Source organism: Anabrus simplex, chromosome X, assembly GCF_040414725.1.
Source record: "Anabrus simplex isolate iqAnaSimp1 chromosome X, ASM4041472v1, whole genome shotgun sequence".
NCBI lineage: Eukaryota > Metazoa > Arthropoda > Insecta > Orthoptera > Tettigoniidae > Anabrus > Anabrus simplex.
Window position 1 is genome coordinate 163,408,452 of NC_090279.1, and position 16,463 is coordinate 163,424,914.

Consider the following 16,463-nt stretch of genomic DNA (forward strand, 5'->3'; position numbering starts at 1 on the left):
TATAGAGTTTACAGTACGGTTTTACATATAGTGATGGTATAGTTGCGAGTTGGACGGGGTGCTGAGGTAAAGTTGGGATGTTAGGAAGTGGAGGGTTGTTGTGATGTTTGTGATGGATGTAGCTAGTAGACGGAGAAGGTCTAGTATTGGGAGGGGTGGTATGAGGGAATTGGTTTGAGGAATAGGTGGGTGGATGACTGGCGGAGGTGTTGGGGGTGGGGGTGGGCGGGGGCGACGGTGGGAGTTGTTGTAAGGTGTACGCGTGGTTGGGGGTGGGGAGCGGGATTGCTCTACTCGGTGGTGCTGACTGTGGATTCGGACGCCGGTGGTTATGAGGTGATGTGCATCTTCTTCAGAGGGGAGTTGAATGCGTACCATGAATGTCGGGCCGTTCCTGTTGTAGATTCGGTATGCTCTGAGGGCTAGGATGCCTGCTGTTTTGAGTTCTTCCAGGATGTCACTTGTGGTTATGGCTGGGTCAATACCCTGTATGACACAACTCGACGCTGGTGGCTGCTGAGGTGCTGGTGTTGTGGCGGTTGCTTCTTCTTGAGTGGCTGGCTGAGCTGTGTTGGTTGCGTCTACTCGGTTGACAGGGGGTTGCTGGATACTGGGTTGTGGGGAGCTAAGGGGGGTGATGGGTATTGACATTATGGGAGAGGGGTGCGTAGTAGTGATAGTGATGATAGAGGTATAGGTAGGAGTGATGGCCGAGGTAGTGATGGTAGTAGTGGTAGTAGTTATTGATATGGACGATATGGTGGAGGGGGGTGGTGGGGGTTTCTGGATTGTGGGTTGATTTTCAATAACAGTGGGGAGAGTGTTGGGGTTATCATCCATTTGCTGCAGAATATATTCTGGGGTTGGCACCACTGTATATAGCCTGTTGTTGATTTTCGCTCCATCAACTTCCAGGACTGCTACATCGATGTCGTTTCGTAGGTAGGCCAAGACTTGCGTTGAAGGTTGAGAAGTTGTACGGTCCATGAGTCTGCGGACATCGTGGACTCGGAGGCCGCCTTTTCGTAGCTGGGTCCGGATGACATGTTCTGAGAGATCGGTGTCTAGACCTGTGAGAAGGCAGGAATAATACATGTTGTTATGGGGAGGCGACAGCCAACTAGGCGTCTGCCTATTTATGCTTGCTTGGGCCGACTGAGTTGCGATTTAGAGTTGAGGGCACCCCAGCCGAAAAAATACAGGTGTATTAGTTGATCCCGAGTATGTGATAAAGATCTCTGGTGATATATTTTGTGTTCATTCATGCACAGGATCACTAATACCTTCTTCCTCACTAACACTGCTAAAATCAGAGCCTAAAACATCAAATATGCTTTGAATTTCGCTATTACTGAGCATTTCGCGCGAGCAAGCAACTTCCTTCCCAGCCATCTTGTCAACAACAGAATACAGATTTCTCGATCGATATTTTAATCAATTCTCTTTGCCAAAGAAGCATACCAGAGCACTCTGGTGACACTTCGAGACAGCAAGAATAGATTTCAATTACAAATGTTTCTGGAAAAAGCCAACAGATGTCTCCAATATGCGACCTTGCATCCCGGCGTACCAGTCCGCTTGTGGAGTCCTGGCCCAGCCGCTCGAGCGCGTGCCAGTCCGCTTATGGGTGCATGGGGGTTAAAATACATAATTATTACTGACTAATAATTTAAAATGGATGAACGAATGTCCTTTTTGAAATGTCATGAAATACACTAAAAACAGTACACACTGTTTTTTTTTCTTCATAAAACTATCACTTTCATAGAAAAATTCTTCACATGTTGAAATTTGATTCTAAATAATATTTCTTGAGATTTGACATACGATAGCTTCAGTGTATTGACTAAGGTAGAATTTGAACTTTGGCCTTGGAAATGCGAGTATGGGACCTTATCATCAACTGAAGAATACTGAAGCTTTAAATCTATTGAAATTTGTTTTCAAAAAACAAGGTCTGGAAAGAAAAAGATATATACAGTAGAACCTCGATAATTCGAAATCGGTTAATTCAAAATCCCGCCTAATTCGAAGAAGATCTCGTTCCCGGAAACATGAGATACAGTTTTGCATGTTATTTAAATCGATAATTCGAAATACGGATAATTCGTAATTCGAAGTACAGTGTCGGCCCATCAGACTTTTAATTCAAAACAATAATATGTTACAGAGTAATTTCAACTAGAAATTTATCCGCGTCATAATATAACGCGTATTCCGGAACGTGAAGGGGTAGCTTTACGCACTTACACTCACTTCGGTGCGTCTACATTGCGCTTCATGATAAGTTGAATGAAATCGGAATTATTTTGTATTCAACCTTTTAAGGAACTCTGTAATATCGCGCAACAGGCGGTGTGCCGAAAAACGGAATCTGCGAACACTGGCGATGCCGACATTTGACGAAAAAAGCATGGCTCATATAATAAATTCGTAGGCACTGAACAACTTTGTCATTGCCAATGAAACTGCGTTGCTTTCTTTTAATGCGAGCCCAAACAGTCTTATGGTTTTAAAGGAGAAAGTGCCAGCCGGAGAATCGTACAAGGGTAGGGGGTTGGGGTCATTGTAGTGCGTTGCAATGCGCATGGAAGCGAGAAACTTTATCCTCTCGTCATAGAAAGGTTCGATAATCCACAATGTTTTAAGGCGTCGGGCACTTTCCATGCCAGTACAAAGCATCTAAAAATGCAAACAGTACAGAAATTCAAAAAATAATGCATTTGCACAGGAGAACCAGCATAATTTATCCTCGTCTTTGAATTGTGTGATTTTTTTTCTTTCGTTCCGCGAGGTTATGTTTTCAGAGATTTATCCAAGTGCATTATTTGAACATTGTAAATGCACCTTGTTTGGACATATTTCGGAAATAGTTTTTTCCATGGCATTTGAAAGGTTTAAACTGTGAATCGAGGTGATTGCATGCATTAATGGGTCTTAGTGAAGCGGCAAGTGTTTACATTTCTGGAGAACGAGATAAGTGCCATGGCGGGAAATCGTAGGAAAGTTCGATTTTAAGGGCATCGGGTACTTTCTGTGTAAATACAAGGCATCTCCTCCTCTGCGAACCATGTGACCTTGCCGCGGTGGGGAGGCTTGCGTGTCCCAATGATGCAGATAGCCGAGCCGCAGGTGCAACCATATCGGATGGGTATCTGTTGAGAGACCAGACTAACGAATGGTTCATCGAAAGGGCGGTAGCAGCCTTTCGATAGTTGGAAGGGCGGCAGTCTGGATGATTGACTGATACGGCCTTGTAATAATACTCAACATGGCTTAGCTGTGTTGATACTGCTACACGGCTGAAAGCAACGGGAAACTACAGCCGTAACTAACTCCCGAGGACATGCAGCTCTCTCTGTATGAATGATGTACTGATGATGGCTTCCTCCCGGGTAAAATATTCCGGAGGTAAACTAGTCCCCCATTCGGATCTCCGGGTGGGGACTACACGAGAGGGGGCGATCATCAGGAAGATGGATACTGACATTCTGCGAGTCGGAGCGTGGAATGTTAGAAGTTTGAATCGTTGTGGTAGGTTAGAGAATCTGAAAAGGGAGATGGATAGGCTAAAGTTAGATGTAGTTGGCATAAGTGAAGTACGTTGGCAGGAAGAAGAAGATTTTTGGTCAGGCGACTACCGAATTATCAACACAAAATCAAACAGAGGAAATGCAGGAGTTGGTTTAATAATGAATAAGAAAACAGGGCAACGGGTAAGCCACTACGACCAGCATAGTGAAAGAATTATTGTCGTCAAGATAGACACCAAACCAATGCCCACCACAATAGTGCAGGTCTATATGCCTACTAGTTCAGCGGATGATGAAGAAATCGAAAGAATATATGAGGAGATAGAAGATTTAATACAATATGTAAAAGGTGACGAAAATCTAATTGTGATGGGAGACTGGAATGCAGTGGTAGGCCAAGGAAGAGAAGGTAGTACAGTAGGAGAATTTGGATTGGGACGAAGGAACGAAAGAGGAAGTCGTCTGGTTGAATTCTGCACTGATCATAATTTAGTCCTTGCCAATACTTGGTTCAAATACCACAAACGACGGCTGTATACGTGGACGAGACCTGGAGACACTGGAAGGTATCAAATAGACTTCATTATGATTAGGCAGAGATTCAGAAACCAGGTGTTGGATTGCAAAACTTTCTCAGGAGCAGACGTGGACTCTGACCACAACTTGTTGGTCATGAAATGCCATCTGAAGTTGAAGAAATTGAAGAAAGGAAAGAATGCAAAAAGATGGGATCTAGACAAGTTGAAAGAAAAGAATGCGAGGGATTGTTTCAAGGAACATGTTGCACAAGGACTAAATGAAAAGGCTGAAGGGAACACTATAGAGGAAGAGTGGAGAGTCATGAAAAATGAAGTCAGTAGGGCTGCTGAAGAAATGTTAGGAAGGAAGAAAAGATCAACTAAGAATCAGTGGATAACTCAGGAGATACTAGACCTGATTGATGAACGACGAAAATACAAGAATGCTAGAAATGAAGAGGGCAGAAAAGAATACAGGCAATTAAAGAATGAAGTGGATAGAAAGTGCAAGGCAGCTAAGGAAGAATGGCTGAAGGAGAAATGCAAGGATGTCGAAGGCTGTATGGTCCTGGGAAAGGTAGATGCTGCATACAGGAAAATCAAGGAAACCTTTGGAGAAAGGAAATCTAGGTGTATGAATATTAAGAGCTCAGATGGAAAACCACTTCTAGGGAAAGAAGACAAAGCAGAAAGATGGCAGGAGCATATCCAACAGTTGTATCAAGGTAAAGATGTAGATAATTTGGTTCTGGAACATGAAGAGGCTGTTGATGCTGATGAAAAGGGAGACCCAATTTTGAGGTCAGAGTTTGACAGAGCTGTGAGTGACCTAAATAGGAACAAGGCACCTGGAATTGATGACATTCCCTCTGAATTACTGACTGCCTTAGGAGAAACCAGCATGGCAAGGTTATTTCATTTAGTCTGCAAGATGTATGAGACAGGAGAAGTCCCATCCAATTTTCAGCAGAATGTTGTTATACCTATTCCCAAGAAAGCCGGTGCTGACAGGTGTGAAAACTACTGCACCATTAGTTTAGTATCTCATGCCTGCAAAATTTTAACACGTATTATTTACAAAAGAATGGAAAAACAAGTTGAAGCTGAGTTGGGAGAAGATCAATTTGGCTTCAAAAGAAATGTAGGAACACGTGAAGCTATCCTGACTTTACGTCTGATCTTAGAGGATCGAATCAAGAAGGACAAGCCCACGTACATGGCATTCGTAGATCTAGAAAAGGCATTCGATAATGTTGATTGGACCAAGCTATTTATGATTCTGAAGATGATAGGGATCAGATACCGAGAACGAAGAATTATCTACAATCTGTATAAAAATCAGTCTGCAGTGATAAGAATCGAGGGCTTTGAAAAAGGAGCAGCAATCCAGAAAGGAGTGAGGCAAGGATGCAGTTTGTCCCCTCTCCTTTTCAATGTTTACATAGAACAGGCAGTAAAGGAAATCAAAGAGAAATTTGGAAAGGGAATCACAGTCCAAGGAGAGGAAATCAAAACCTTGAGATTTGCCGATGATATTGTTATTTTATCTGAGACTGCAGAAGATCTCGAAGTTGCAGAATGGTATGGATGAAGTCTTGAGTAAGGAGTACAAGATGAAAATAAATAAGTCCAAAACAAAAGTAATGGAGTGCAGTCGAACGAAGGCAGGTGATGCAGGAAATATTAGATTAGGAAATGAAGTCTTAAAGGAAGTAGATGAATATTGTTACTTGGGTAGTAAAATAACCAACGATGGCAGAAGTAAGGAGGACATAAAATGCAGACTAGCACAAGCAAGGAAGAGCTTTCTTAAGAAAAGAAATTTGCTCACTTCAAACATTGATATCGGAATTAGAAAGATGTTTTTGAAGACTTTCGTGTGGAGCGTGGCATTGTATGGAAGTGAAACATGGACGATAACTGGCTCAGAAAGAAAGAGAATAGAAGCTTTTGAAATGTGGTGTTACAGAAGAATGCTAAAGGTGAGATGGATAGATCGAATCACGAATGAAGAGATACTGAATCGAATTGGTGAGAGGAGATCGATTTGGCTAAATTTGACGAGAAGAAGAGATAGAATGATAGGACACATCTTAAGACACCCAGGACTTGTTCAGTTGGTTTTTGAAGGAAGTGTAGGGGGTAAGAACGGTAGGGGTAGACCAAGATATGAATATGATAAGCAGATTAGAGCAGATGTAGGATGCAATAGTTACGTGGAAATGAAAAGGTTAGCAAGGATAGGGTGGCATGGAGAGCTGCATCAAACCAGTCTATGGACTGATGACTCAAACAACAACAACAAGGCATCTAAAATGCATACAGTATAGTAATGCAATAAATAAAGCACTTGCACATGGGAGCCAGCACAGATTTCTGCTCGTCTTTGAATCGTGCTAATTCATTCTTTCTTTATTTCTTTCTTTCTTTCGTTGCGTGAGGTTATGTTTGCCAGTGAGATATCCAAGTGCATTATTTGAATACTGTAAATGAACCTTCTTGGATACATTTTGGAAATAGTTCTTTTTTCATAGCATTGGGAAGGTATAAACTGTGAATCAAGGTTAACTGCATGCAGTAACGGGCCTTAGAATATTTTGTAACACGGCGAGGTTTGGTACTTCTGAATTGCGAATTGGCGGTTAATTCGAAGTCCGATTTTTGAGTCCCAACGACTTCGAATTAACGAGGTTTTACTGTATACATATTAGTGGGTTTGAACTGTCAGAAATTGAAGAAAATGAGTTTTTGTTGTGATTACGTAACACAGAAACTTACCCTCAAAGTTGGTGTACCTCTCTACAGCCGGTTCTCATCCGAGCCTAGTTCTGACCTGCTTCTCGCCACGCTACTGTGCGCGTTATAATTGTGTTCCTTCTCGCCTGGCGGAACTTGGCTGGGGGCGGTAGGAGGAGGAGCAGTGCTATTAGTAGGGGACGAAACAAGAATGTATAACATATTTTAACATGAATGTGTTCTCACCTGTAAAGTGGAGTTTATTGATTGGGTGGACCATTAAACCTAATACTAGTTCTTAAACATGAGAGCACCAGTCGAAGAATAATACTCTGCTAGGGGAGAGGTTTGAATACAGACCACCATGCTGATAGGATCGTGCCAAAGCAAATACAATACAGTGACACTGGCTGTAACCAACGATGTGTTTTTGTTTGATGCTGATTTCCTGGCATGGTTCTTGATCCGTTCTTAAGTCCTGTGCAGATTTAGCAACACTGCCGTGCAAAGCACATTTGAATTTGCCTGGACAGCAATCTGATTGGCTAACTTCAACAGGTGATAAAATATCAATGGTGCGAGATATTGAATTACAGTAGGACCTCGATAATGCAAAATCTCTCCTAATTCGAAGATGCTCTCGTTCCCGGAAACATGAGGTTCAGTTTTGCATGTTATTTAAATTGTTTAATTCAAAATACGGATAATTCGTCATTCGAAGAACAGTGGAAATTCAGACTTTTAATTCAAAACTGCCTTTACATTTAAAGAAACAGTATTTCTCAGAGTAATTTAAATTCAAAATTTATCTGTGCCATGACAAAACGCGTCTTCGGGAAAGTGCTGGGATAGCTTTCCGTACTTTCACTCACTTCGGTGTGTCTACGGTGTGCTTCAATATTTCCTAAGGTCAAGTAAAATCTTAATTCTTTTGTATTGCGCGTTTTAAGAAATGCCACAATATCACGTAGCAGGCAGTGTGCGGAGAAGCAGAATCTGCTAACACTGGCGATGCCGACAGTTGGCGAAAAAGCGTGGCTCATATAATCAATTAGTATACGCGCTGAACAATTTTGTAAATGCAGACGAAATTGCAATGTGCCAGCCTGGAAATCTTACAAGGGTGGGAGGGTCATTGTACTGTGTTGCAAAGCACACAGAAGCAAGAGGCTTCCTCCCCTCGTCATAGGAAAGTTTGATAAGCCACGATGTTTTAAGGGCGTCGGGCACTTTCTGTGCAAATATAAAGCACTAAAAATATGCAAACAGTACAGTAATTCAAAATATAAAGCATTTTCGCAAGGGAGCCAGCATAAGTTTTCCTCGTCTTTGAATCGTGTGGTTTTTCAGTGATTTATCCATTATTTGAATAATGTACACGCACCTTGTTGGATACATTTTGGAAATAGCTTTTCCCTGGCATTTGAAAAGTTTAAACTGTGAATCAAGGTGATTACATGCATTAATGGGTCTTAGAATACTCTGTGACGCGGCAAGGGTTGGCATTTCTGAATTGGCGGTTAATTTGAAATCATGTAATTCGAAGTCCAATTTTCTTTAAAATTATTTATCAGTATGATGAGCCCTCTGACAGTTGTATACCCGGTTCACGTTGTTTCCGACCATCCTGTATAAACTTTACATAAACTTGGCTTGACTATGTGCATCAAAATTAATTATTTTAAACATAATGGTCAACTACTTACGTCCGTATTGACTTCAACTTAATCTTACATTCAATATGTAACATTTTATTCCACCCTGTCAATACTTAACAGTTTATTTTACTACCATCTGTGCATGTTTTGAGTGCTCCAAATGCGCTCTTCTTCAGCAGTGCCAAACATCAAAATATCAAAATATACAATAGTATACAATAGTTAATTCTTAATCCTACCTCATTAACATCATTCAGACATCCGTAACACTGAAAATGACAATAGAAAAATAGGGACGTGAAAAGGAACATAATAGGATAAACACAATAGCAGGTGAGCATCGGAAAAGGGAGCAGCAGAAAGAGGATACAAGGACATCCATCGGTTCTCAGCCCTTTGAGATGTCTAAGTTCAGTTTTTTTAAGTATCCATTGAATGGAAATCCAGCCAGATGTCCTTCCTTTGTTTCTTCTAGTAGGCTCACCCTAAAGATTGTAGAGGGTACATCAAAATTAATTTGTAAATCTTCTGTTGGGAATGTCTCCTTCGTAAACAAATCTGGAACACGTATGCTAAGAAGCTTGTTTTACAGCTTCTAAGGTGCCGAGGTCTAATTTCTCCCATGATATCACAATCCCATAAGTGATGATAGGAATTATTTTGACATTGAAAATTGACATGGCTGCTGGAAGAGAAAGTCTGGATGGCACTTTATTGTCGAATATGGCCTTAATAGCTGCTCTTGCTTTTGTGTGCAGTCTGAAGGATTTTACTGTTATATTGTCATGCCCAGGTATTTGAAGTACTATTTTTAATAATTCTTTTTCTGTTAGGATTCTTTCTTCAAATAAGACATGTTTGTCCTCCTGGAAGATCATCTGCTCAGTTTTATCCCCATTGGTATGTAATTTTTTTTCCACTCCTCAGACTGTAGCGCATTGAATGCCCTTTGCTGCTCGTTTTTGTCATAGAACCCATTAACAGTATCATCCCTCAAATTTATATAATATTATTATTGGCCATATTGGATCACTTGAGTCATTCCATATTCACTTTTCTTGGAAGGTTGTATTGTTTGGTACTTGCGATGTGCCATGTACTTTCTTATTCATTCCGATCGTACTTTTCTCAGTTTATCTGAAATCTCCATAGCCCTTCTGTGTGTCATTTCTGCTGAAATTTGCGAGTCCTAAGAAAGGTTAATTCTATTTTTGTTCTCTGTATCTGCTATCTCGAGTCCACCTGCTTTGAGATCTTGCTGAATTTCATGCATCCATTGTCCTCCTGTCCTTTTTTCCATGATTTCTCATCACTAGTTGTTGTAAAATCCCTTTTCCTGGCAGTCGCAAGATGTGAAAGAAAAAAGAGATTCTTTTCTTCTTCATTGTGCTGGTGACTTGGTCAATCTCTCGATAGACAGCTTCATTGAGAGGGATTCTTCAGACTCCTTTGACCTGATAATTTTTATTTATGCAAGTTCTGATGATTCTTTTTTCAGTTTTGAGGAGCTGATCACTTCTTTCGTTTTTAATTTGGAACAGTTAAGCATAAGTGGCTTCCAGGAGAGTTAGGGTTTTACAGTGTTGGATCTTAAGTGTCTATTGAGAGGCATTTCTTCTTATATGTTTAGCAGGTTAGAAATTGTGCTTTTTTCATTTTGTTAGTTCTATTTATCCATGTTTATGTGTATATAAAACATTACATACATACATACATCATCATTATAGACTGTTATGCCTTTCAGTGTTCAGTCTGCAAGCCTCTGCGAATTTAAGTCGCCACAATCCTCTATTTGCAACTAGTGCCGTGGCCTCATTTAGTTCTATACCTCTTATCTTTAAATCATTAGAAACTGAGTCTGACCATCATCATCTTGGTCTCCCTCTACTTCTCTTATCCTCCACAACACAGTCCATTATTCTCCTAGGTAACCTATCCTCCTCCATTTGCCTCACATGACCCCAGCTCCGAAGCCAGTTTATGCGTACAGCTTCATCCATCAAGTTCATTCCTAACTTAGCCTTTATCTCCTCATTCGGAGTACCCTCCTGCCATTGTTCCCACCTAGTTTTACCACTCGCTACTTTCATGTCTGTTACTTCTAACTTATGAATAAGATATCCTGAGTCCACCCAGCTTTTGCCCCTGTAAAGCAAAGTTGGTCTAAAAACAGACCGATGCCAAGATAGTTTCATCCGGTAGCTGGCTTCCTTCTTACAGAATATTGTTGATCGCAACTGTGAGCTTGCTGCATTAGCTTTACTGCACCTTGATTCAATCTCACTTACTATATTACCATCCTGGGAGAACACACATCCTAAATACTTGAAATTATCTACCTGTTCCATCTTTTTATCACCAATCTGACATTCAGTTCTTTTGGATTTTTTACCTATTGATATCAATTTAGTCGTCGACAGACTAATTTTCATACCATACTCATTGCACCTATTTTCAAGTTCCAAGATATTAGAGTGCAGGCTTTCGGCACAATCTGCTATTAAGACTATACTCCGCACGGCTTTACTTCTAAATTGACGTTTCGCACAACAAACGAGCATTGCCTTACCTCTGTTGCCAGGGCGCTACGGCAGCAAGAACAGCTGATGCAGTACGACCGCAGTAAACAGCCCTCGTAAAATATAATACCGTACTCAGAAAAGCTAATGAATCTGGATTGAAAACAAATTCACAAAACAACACTTTCTAGCAACATCCGACAGTAAAAAGATAATATATTAAAAATAAAAAAGAATGAGGAAATACCACATCACTCACCACTAATGGCTGGCACAGGAAGGAGGTTATGGTCTCCACTGATCTCAGTCACTTTCTTGCTACTTGTCTTTTCCGAATTACACCGAGACATGCTAAATACGCACAAAGTATGCTAACCAATACACGGACGTAAATAAAACTACAGCTATATTCTTATCAACTGAACTTTTAAACCTGCATTGTACTAACGTATGCTATGCTAAACTGTAAATTATACTATACTGTACTATACTAGAAAGATAAAGACTAATATGAAAGAGACAAATTACTGAAGAAAAATGCAAAAAATGGCGAACCGTACCATATACCATACACACTGAGTGAGATATGTTAACCACGTGGTGAATGTAAATTTAGAATCGGCAACTAGGCTTCGAGAGAGCCCTCTGCCGATATAAGTCGATATGAGTGGCAGCTTGGGATTGGTTGGATGTCTATGTTTCAGCGTGTAACCACCAGACAGAGCCAAAATCGGTCAAAATGTCAAATTAGAAGTAAAGCCTTGCGGAGTATAAGTTGTCAGCATAGGCTAGACTGCTTACTACATTTCCACCTAACTTGCCACTTATACCTTTCAGCAGATGGTCCATCTAAAATACGAACAACAAAGGTGAAAGATTACAGCCTTGTCTAACCCCTGTAAGTACCTTGAACCAAGAACTCATTCTACCATCAATTCTCACTGCAACCCAATCGTCAACATAAATGCCTTTGATTGATTTTAATAATATACCCTTAATCCCTATAGAAACCAATTATATCTGATGCTTATAAAAATAATTGAGGAGTACTGTATCCTGTTGTGTCCAGCCAGGGTTTCCGCCGCAAGCTTGGTTTGACTAAGGACATGCCAGGCGACATGCAGCTGGTCGACAAACTGCTGCGACTGATGGAACTGACCGAAACAGATTTCACCATGGTATTCCGCCAGCTGGGAGAGGTAAGCCTCGAGGAGTTGGTCGATCCGGAGGCAACCAAAGGACTGTGGGCTCTTGAGAAGTTACAGTCGCACAAGGATTTTGAAGACTTTGTGATGGCATATTCTATGAGGATAACAGCCGAGACTGGTAAGACATCCATTCAGTCTGCCTTTAAATCTTTTTTGTAAACTGGAGAGTAAATATTTCTGCAAAAGTGCCTTAAGAGTATAGAGTAGAAAATTTATTTTGATCAAAATTAACATTTATTTTTACCAAATTATGATCTATATTTCTTCAAAATGCCACGTTATGCTCAAAAATACAAAAATATCTGAGAAAATTCACTATTTGACTCTTGAAATGAAAGCATTTTAAATAGTTCAGCATTTCTTGCATGTAAAGTGCTACTTCTGTCTTTAACTACTGTACCATAATGGGATGAAATTCACCTACTATTGTTTCTGAAAGTTCATATTAAATCAGACCAAAATACTTTAAACTCGAACTGAACTGAAATCAATGCATTCATAATATCGTATTTTTAGTTTTCCTTCAACTCTTTTCTTATTATTATTCTTCTTCTTGACAGCATGAAACTATCTATTCTACCAAGTCAGAAGAAGGTAATGGAAGTAACTTTACTTCTTTTGAATCTCCATACAGCAACTTTAAGAAATGTAAATATTTATGCTTTCTAGAACTAAAAATCCTTGAGAATACTGGATTGCAAAGCTATGAAGAGGCAAAATGTGCTGATCAAGACCAAGTGAAACAGAAAGAACTTATCATGATAGCAAAGCATTCTCAAGACTGAATACCTCATTGATAAAACAGGCTGAAATCACCATTCTCAGTGCTGAATTTAAATTAGACGTTGCTGTCCTCTAGCAGTTGTCACATGCCTTAGAAGGTCTCCGACGTCTACTTTTAATGATTTGGAACATTGAGACTTGCATTGAGCACTGGCAATTTAATGGGATCATATGATGTATTGTATTTTCAAAGTACCCACTCATACAATGCCATATAATCAGTATGTAACATGTCTTGCTTCAAAATATCAAGGAAATACTCCTCCTGGGGCTGTTGTTGCCTGTACAGAGATAGCTTTTCTTTTATTCTAATTTACTATCCTTCCACTGTTCAGATGGCAGCACCAGTTTGTACATTTCTGGATACTACCATGTACTCAGATTAACTCCATATGTTATCTTTTTATAATTTATGTATTTGCACCTTGAACCACTCTCAACATTCCGTCAGTCTCCTTCGGCATTATTTGAAGTTGTTGGTGCAAATTTCCCTCGTCCATACTACTCTGAAATATCTTGTCTCCGAGACTGGATTATTTCTTACTGTCCTAAAGTATTTTTGGCCCCGGTTTGCTGTTTTTTGTCAATTCCAACAGTATCTCTTTGCTTTTAAGAAGTCCATATCATGACAAAACTACAGAAGTCTCGCAAGGTTTCACCATCTTTCCTGCATGTTGTGTGTTGGGAAACAAGAGTGCGGTCTCTGTCACATTGTTCTCATACCCCCGTAGAAAACCATCAGCTTTGATGAATGGATAATCAGACCAAAAAACTTATAGAAAAATTAATAAAACTTACCCCATTACAATAAGTGTTGAAACTACTCTCCCTCAGTTTGCACACAAGCATAATAGCATGTGATGACATGTCTGTGCGGTTAGGGGTGCATCTGCGAGATAGTGGGCTCGAACCCCACTCTCGGCAGCCCTGAAAATGGTTTTCCGTTGTTTGCCATTTTCACACCAGGTTGTACATTAATTAAGGCCATGGCCGCTTCCTTCCCACTCCTAGGCCTTTCCAATCCCATCATCATCTTAAGACCTATCTATGTCGGTGTGACGTAAAGCAACTAGCAAAAAAAAAGAAGTTCACTCTCTGGAATTCAGTCTCATGGATCTTCAAATTTTTTGGTGTGAATTACATTTTAAAATCTACAGCACATAAAAATATGTTGTTCAGCACTTGATTCAGAAGCCATGAAATGCACTAAACCGATCAATTACTCCTGTAGTCTGCCTCCGTAACGTAATGGTTAGCACTATTAGCTGCCGTCCTCAGAGGCACTGCCAGAGATTTAAGAATGGCGTACTTACTCATCGTATGGGTTTTTCTTTTAGTGCCAGGAGTGTCCGAGGACATGTACGGCTCGCTTGGTGCAGATCTTTCTATTTGACGCCCATGGGCGACCTTCGCATCTGGATGTGGGATGATGAGGTAGGGAGAAGGTTGAAACCCAGTGTCGGCACGTAGTCTACTCCTGTTGAATAACATCAGGGGGTCTGCTCAAAGCTTTACATCCCCATCCGATTGAGGAATCATCTTGGACAGTGTTATATGCCCATACTCCATATAAATACTGTGGAGAGTTTTGGAATTGAATCCAAGCTTTTGACATGCAATTTAGTGATTAGAAATTGTGTCCCATCAACTCTCCTACCCCACCGCCCTTTTTTCAACTGATGGAACTTGAACGAGCTAACCACGGTCTCAGACCTGATAGACTTCATGCCTTAACAGTCAAGGCCACCAGGCAGGCTGGCAAGGGGTTAAAATTGTACATACATTACTGCTCACCTGGGCCCTGTTTCATGAAACATCTTTCACTAATATTATTAGTAAGAAACCAATATTATTAACTAATTATATTAGTATTATGTTTCATAGAGTTATTAGCTAATAATATTAGCAATTAGTTTATGAGTCAAAATTATTAGTAGATATTCCTAATAATATTAGTAAATTGTTTCATAGACAATATGACTCATAAAAGTTACTCATATTGTTACCTCTACTACAGTGGTAACACCAAACAAGGCACAAACAGAGTTTAAAGGGGAAGTAAATAGCAAACTATACAATACAATAAAACACTACACACTCGGAAAAACAGTAGCTGGCATTACTCGAATCTCCAACAAAACATGTACGAAATAAGTAGGGCCAACTAGTGAACAACAAACCGGGAAGATGAAAAGGCTGGGAACCTACCAAAGGCATGGACATGGCTTAGATAGCGGATTCCGAAATGAATCACCGTGATCCTTAGTTTTTAAAAATATTATTTACAAGATAATTTTACAAATACATTCCAAGTTATGAGCTATAAGTTCAGTGATATACATAGGTTATTCGTAGCAGTGTAAATTCAAATTTGCCGGGCTGAGTGGCTCAGACGGTTAAGGCGCTGGCCTTCTAACCCCAACTTGGCAGGTTCGATCCTGGCTCAGTCCGGTGGTATTTGAAGGTGCTCAAATACGACAGCCCCGTGTCGGTAGATTTACTGGCACGTAAAAGAACTCCTGCGGGACTAAATTCCGGCACCTCGGCGTCTCCGAAGACCTTAAAAAGTAGTTAGTGGGACGTAAAACAAATAACATTATTATTATTATTAAATTCAAATTTCAAATCAACTGTACATCCAGTTATCAATGCAGTAGTACAATGCAATTTACAGGTTATCCAAAATCTAGCGTACCTCAAGTGGTACAGAACTACCAGAGGCAAACCCCAAGGGAAATAATATTAAACTACAATATACATATTTTAGTGAAACAAGGAATGGGAATGCCTCGGAAACGAACAGGTAAGTCCAGCTCAAAAACTAAGGCATCATAAGTAACTAATTTGGTGAAACTAGGCGAGGTTAGGGCTGACTCCTGTATGAAAAGCAAATCGGAACATTACGGAAATTTTAGCAGGAACGGAATTCAAGAGAGCTTACCCGAGGGAGTGCCATCCCGGAAGCCGCGGGACGTCAACCAGATAGGCTGCTCGCAGACAGATAAACTGAGACATACAGAATTCAGGATACAGAATTCTCTCGAACACTGCCTCGCTCACTATATATAGGAATTACTGGCCTTGGAGGCAGCCAATCAGCGTGCACGAGTTCCCTATCACCACCTAGACTCACCAATCGCAACCTTACTTTCGATCGCGAACTTTGACTAACATTCTAGAATACGCATGATCGCGAAAGTCATATTTTTCCAGAATAGACAGAACACACTTTCTAGAACACATACCAACAAAGTAACACACCCTGTACAAAAGTTATGTAACTTTCTGGATCTTTCCAGGAACTATAGACAGAATTCTACTATTTACAAATGTCTATGTTACAACATTATACAGTACAGGTTAGGTCATTAAATTATCTTATGCTCTACAAATAACAGTACAGGTTAGGTCATGATAAAACATTATATAGTACTTCGCCAATAAAGTCTTAAAAAATTACATTCCACTCATGCTACATAGTTCACTTGTAACACATATTATTAGGGTT

The 16,463-nt window shown here is 40.2% G+C and overlaps 1 protein-coding gene across 2 annotated transcripts in view; it reads left to right on the plus strand.

The window, feature by feature from the left end:
* Window positions 1-16,463, plus strand: part of LOC136886357 (protein adenylyltransferase SelO) — a 97,042-nt gene that overhangs the window by 37,084 nt on the left and 43,495 nt on the right. For both annotated transcript variants that reach the window (XM_068230662.1, XM_067159099.2), the window contains exon 6: window positions 12,034-12,290. In XM_068230662.1, coding sequence (XP_068086763.1) covers window positions 12,034-12,290 — 257 coding nt within the window. The remainder of the gene's footprint in view (window positions 1-12,033; window positions 12,291-16,463) is intronic.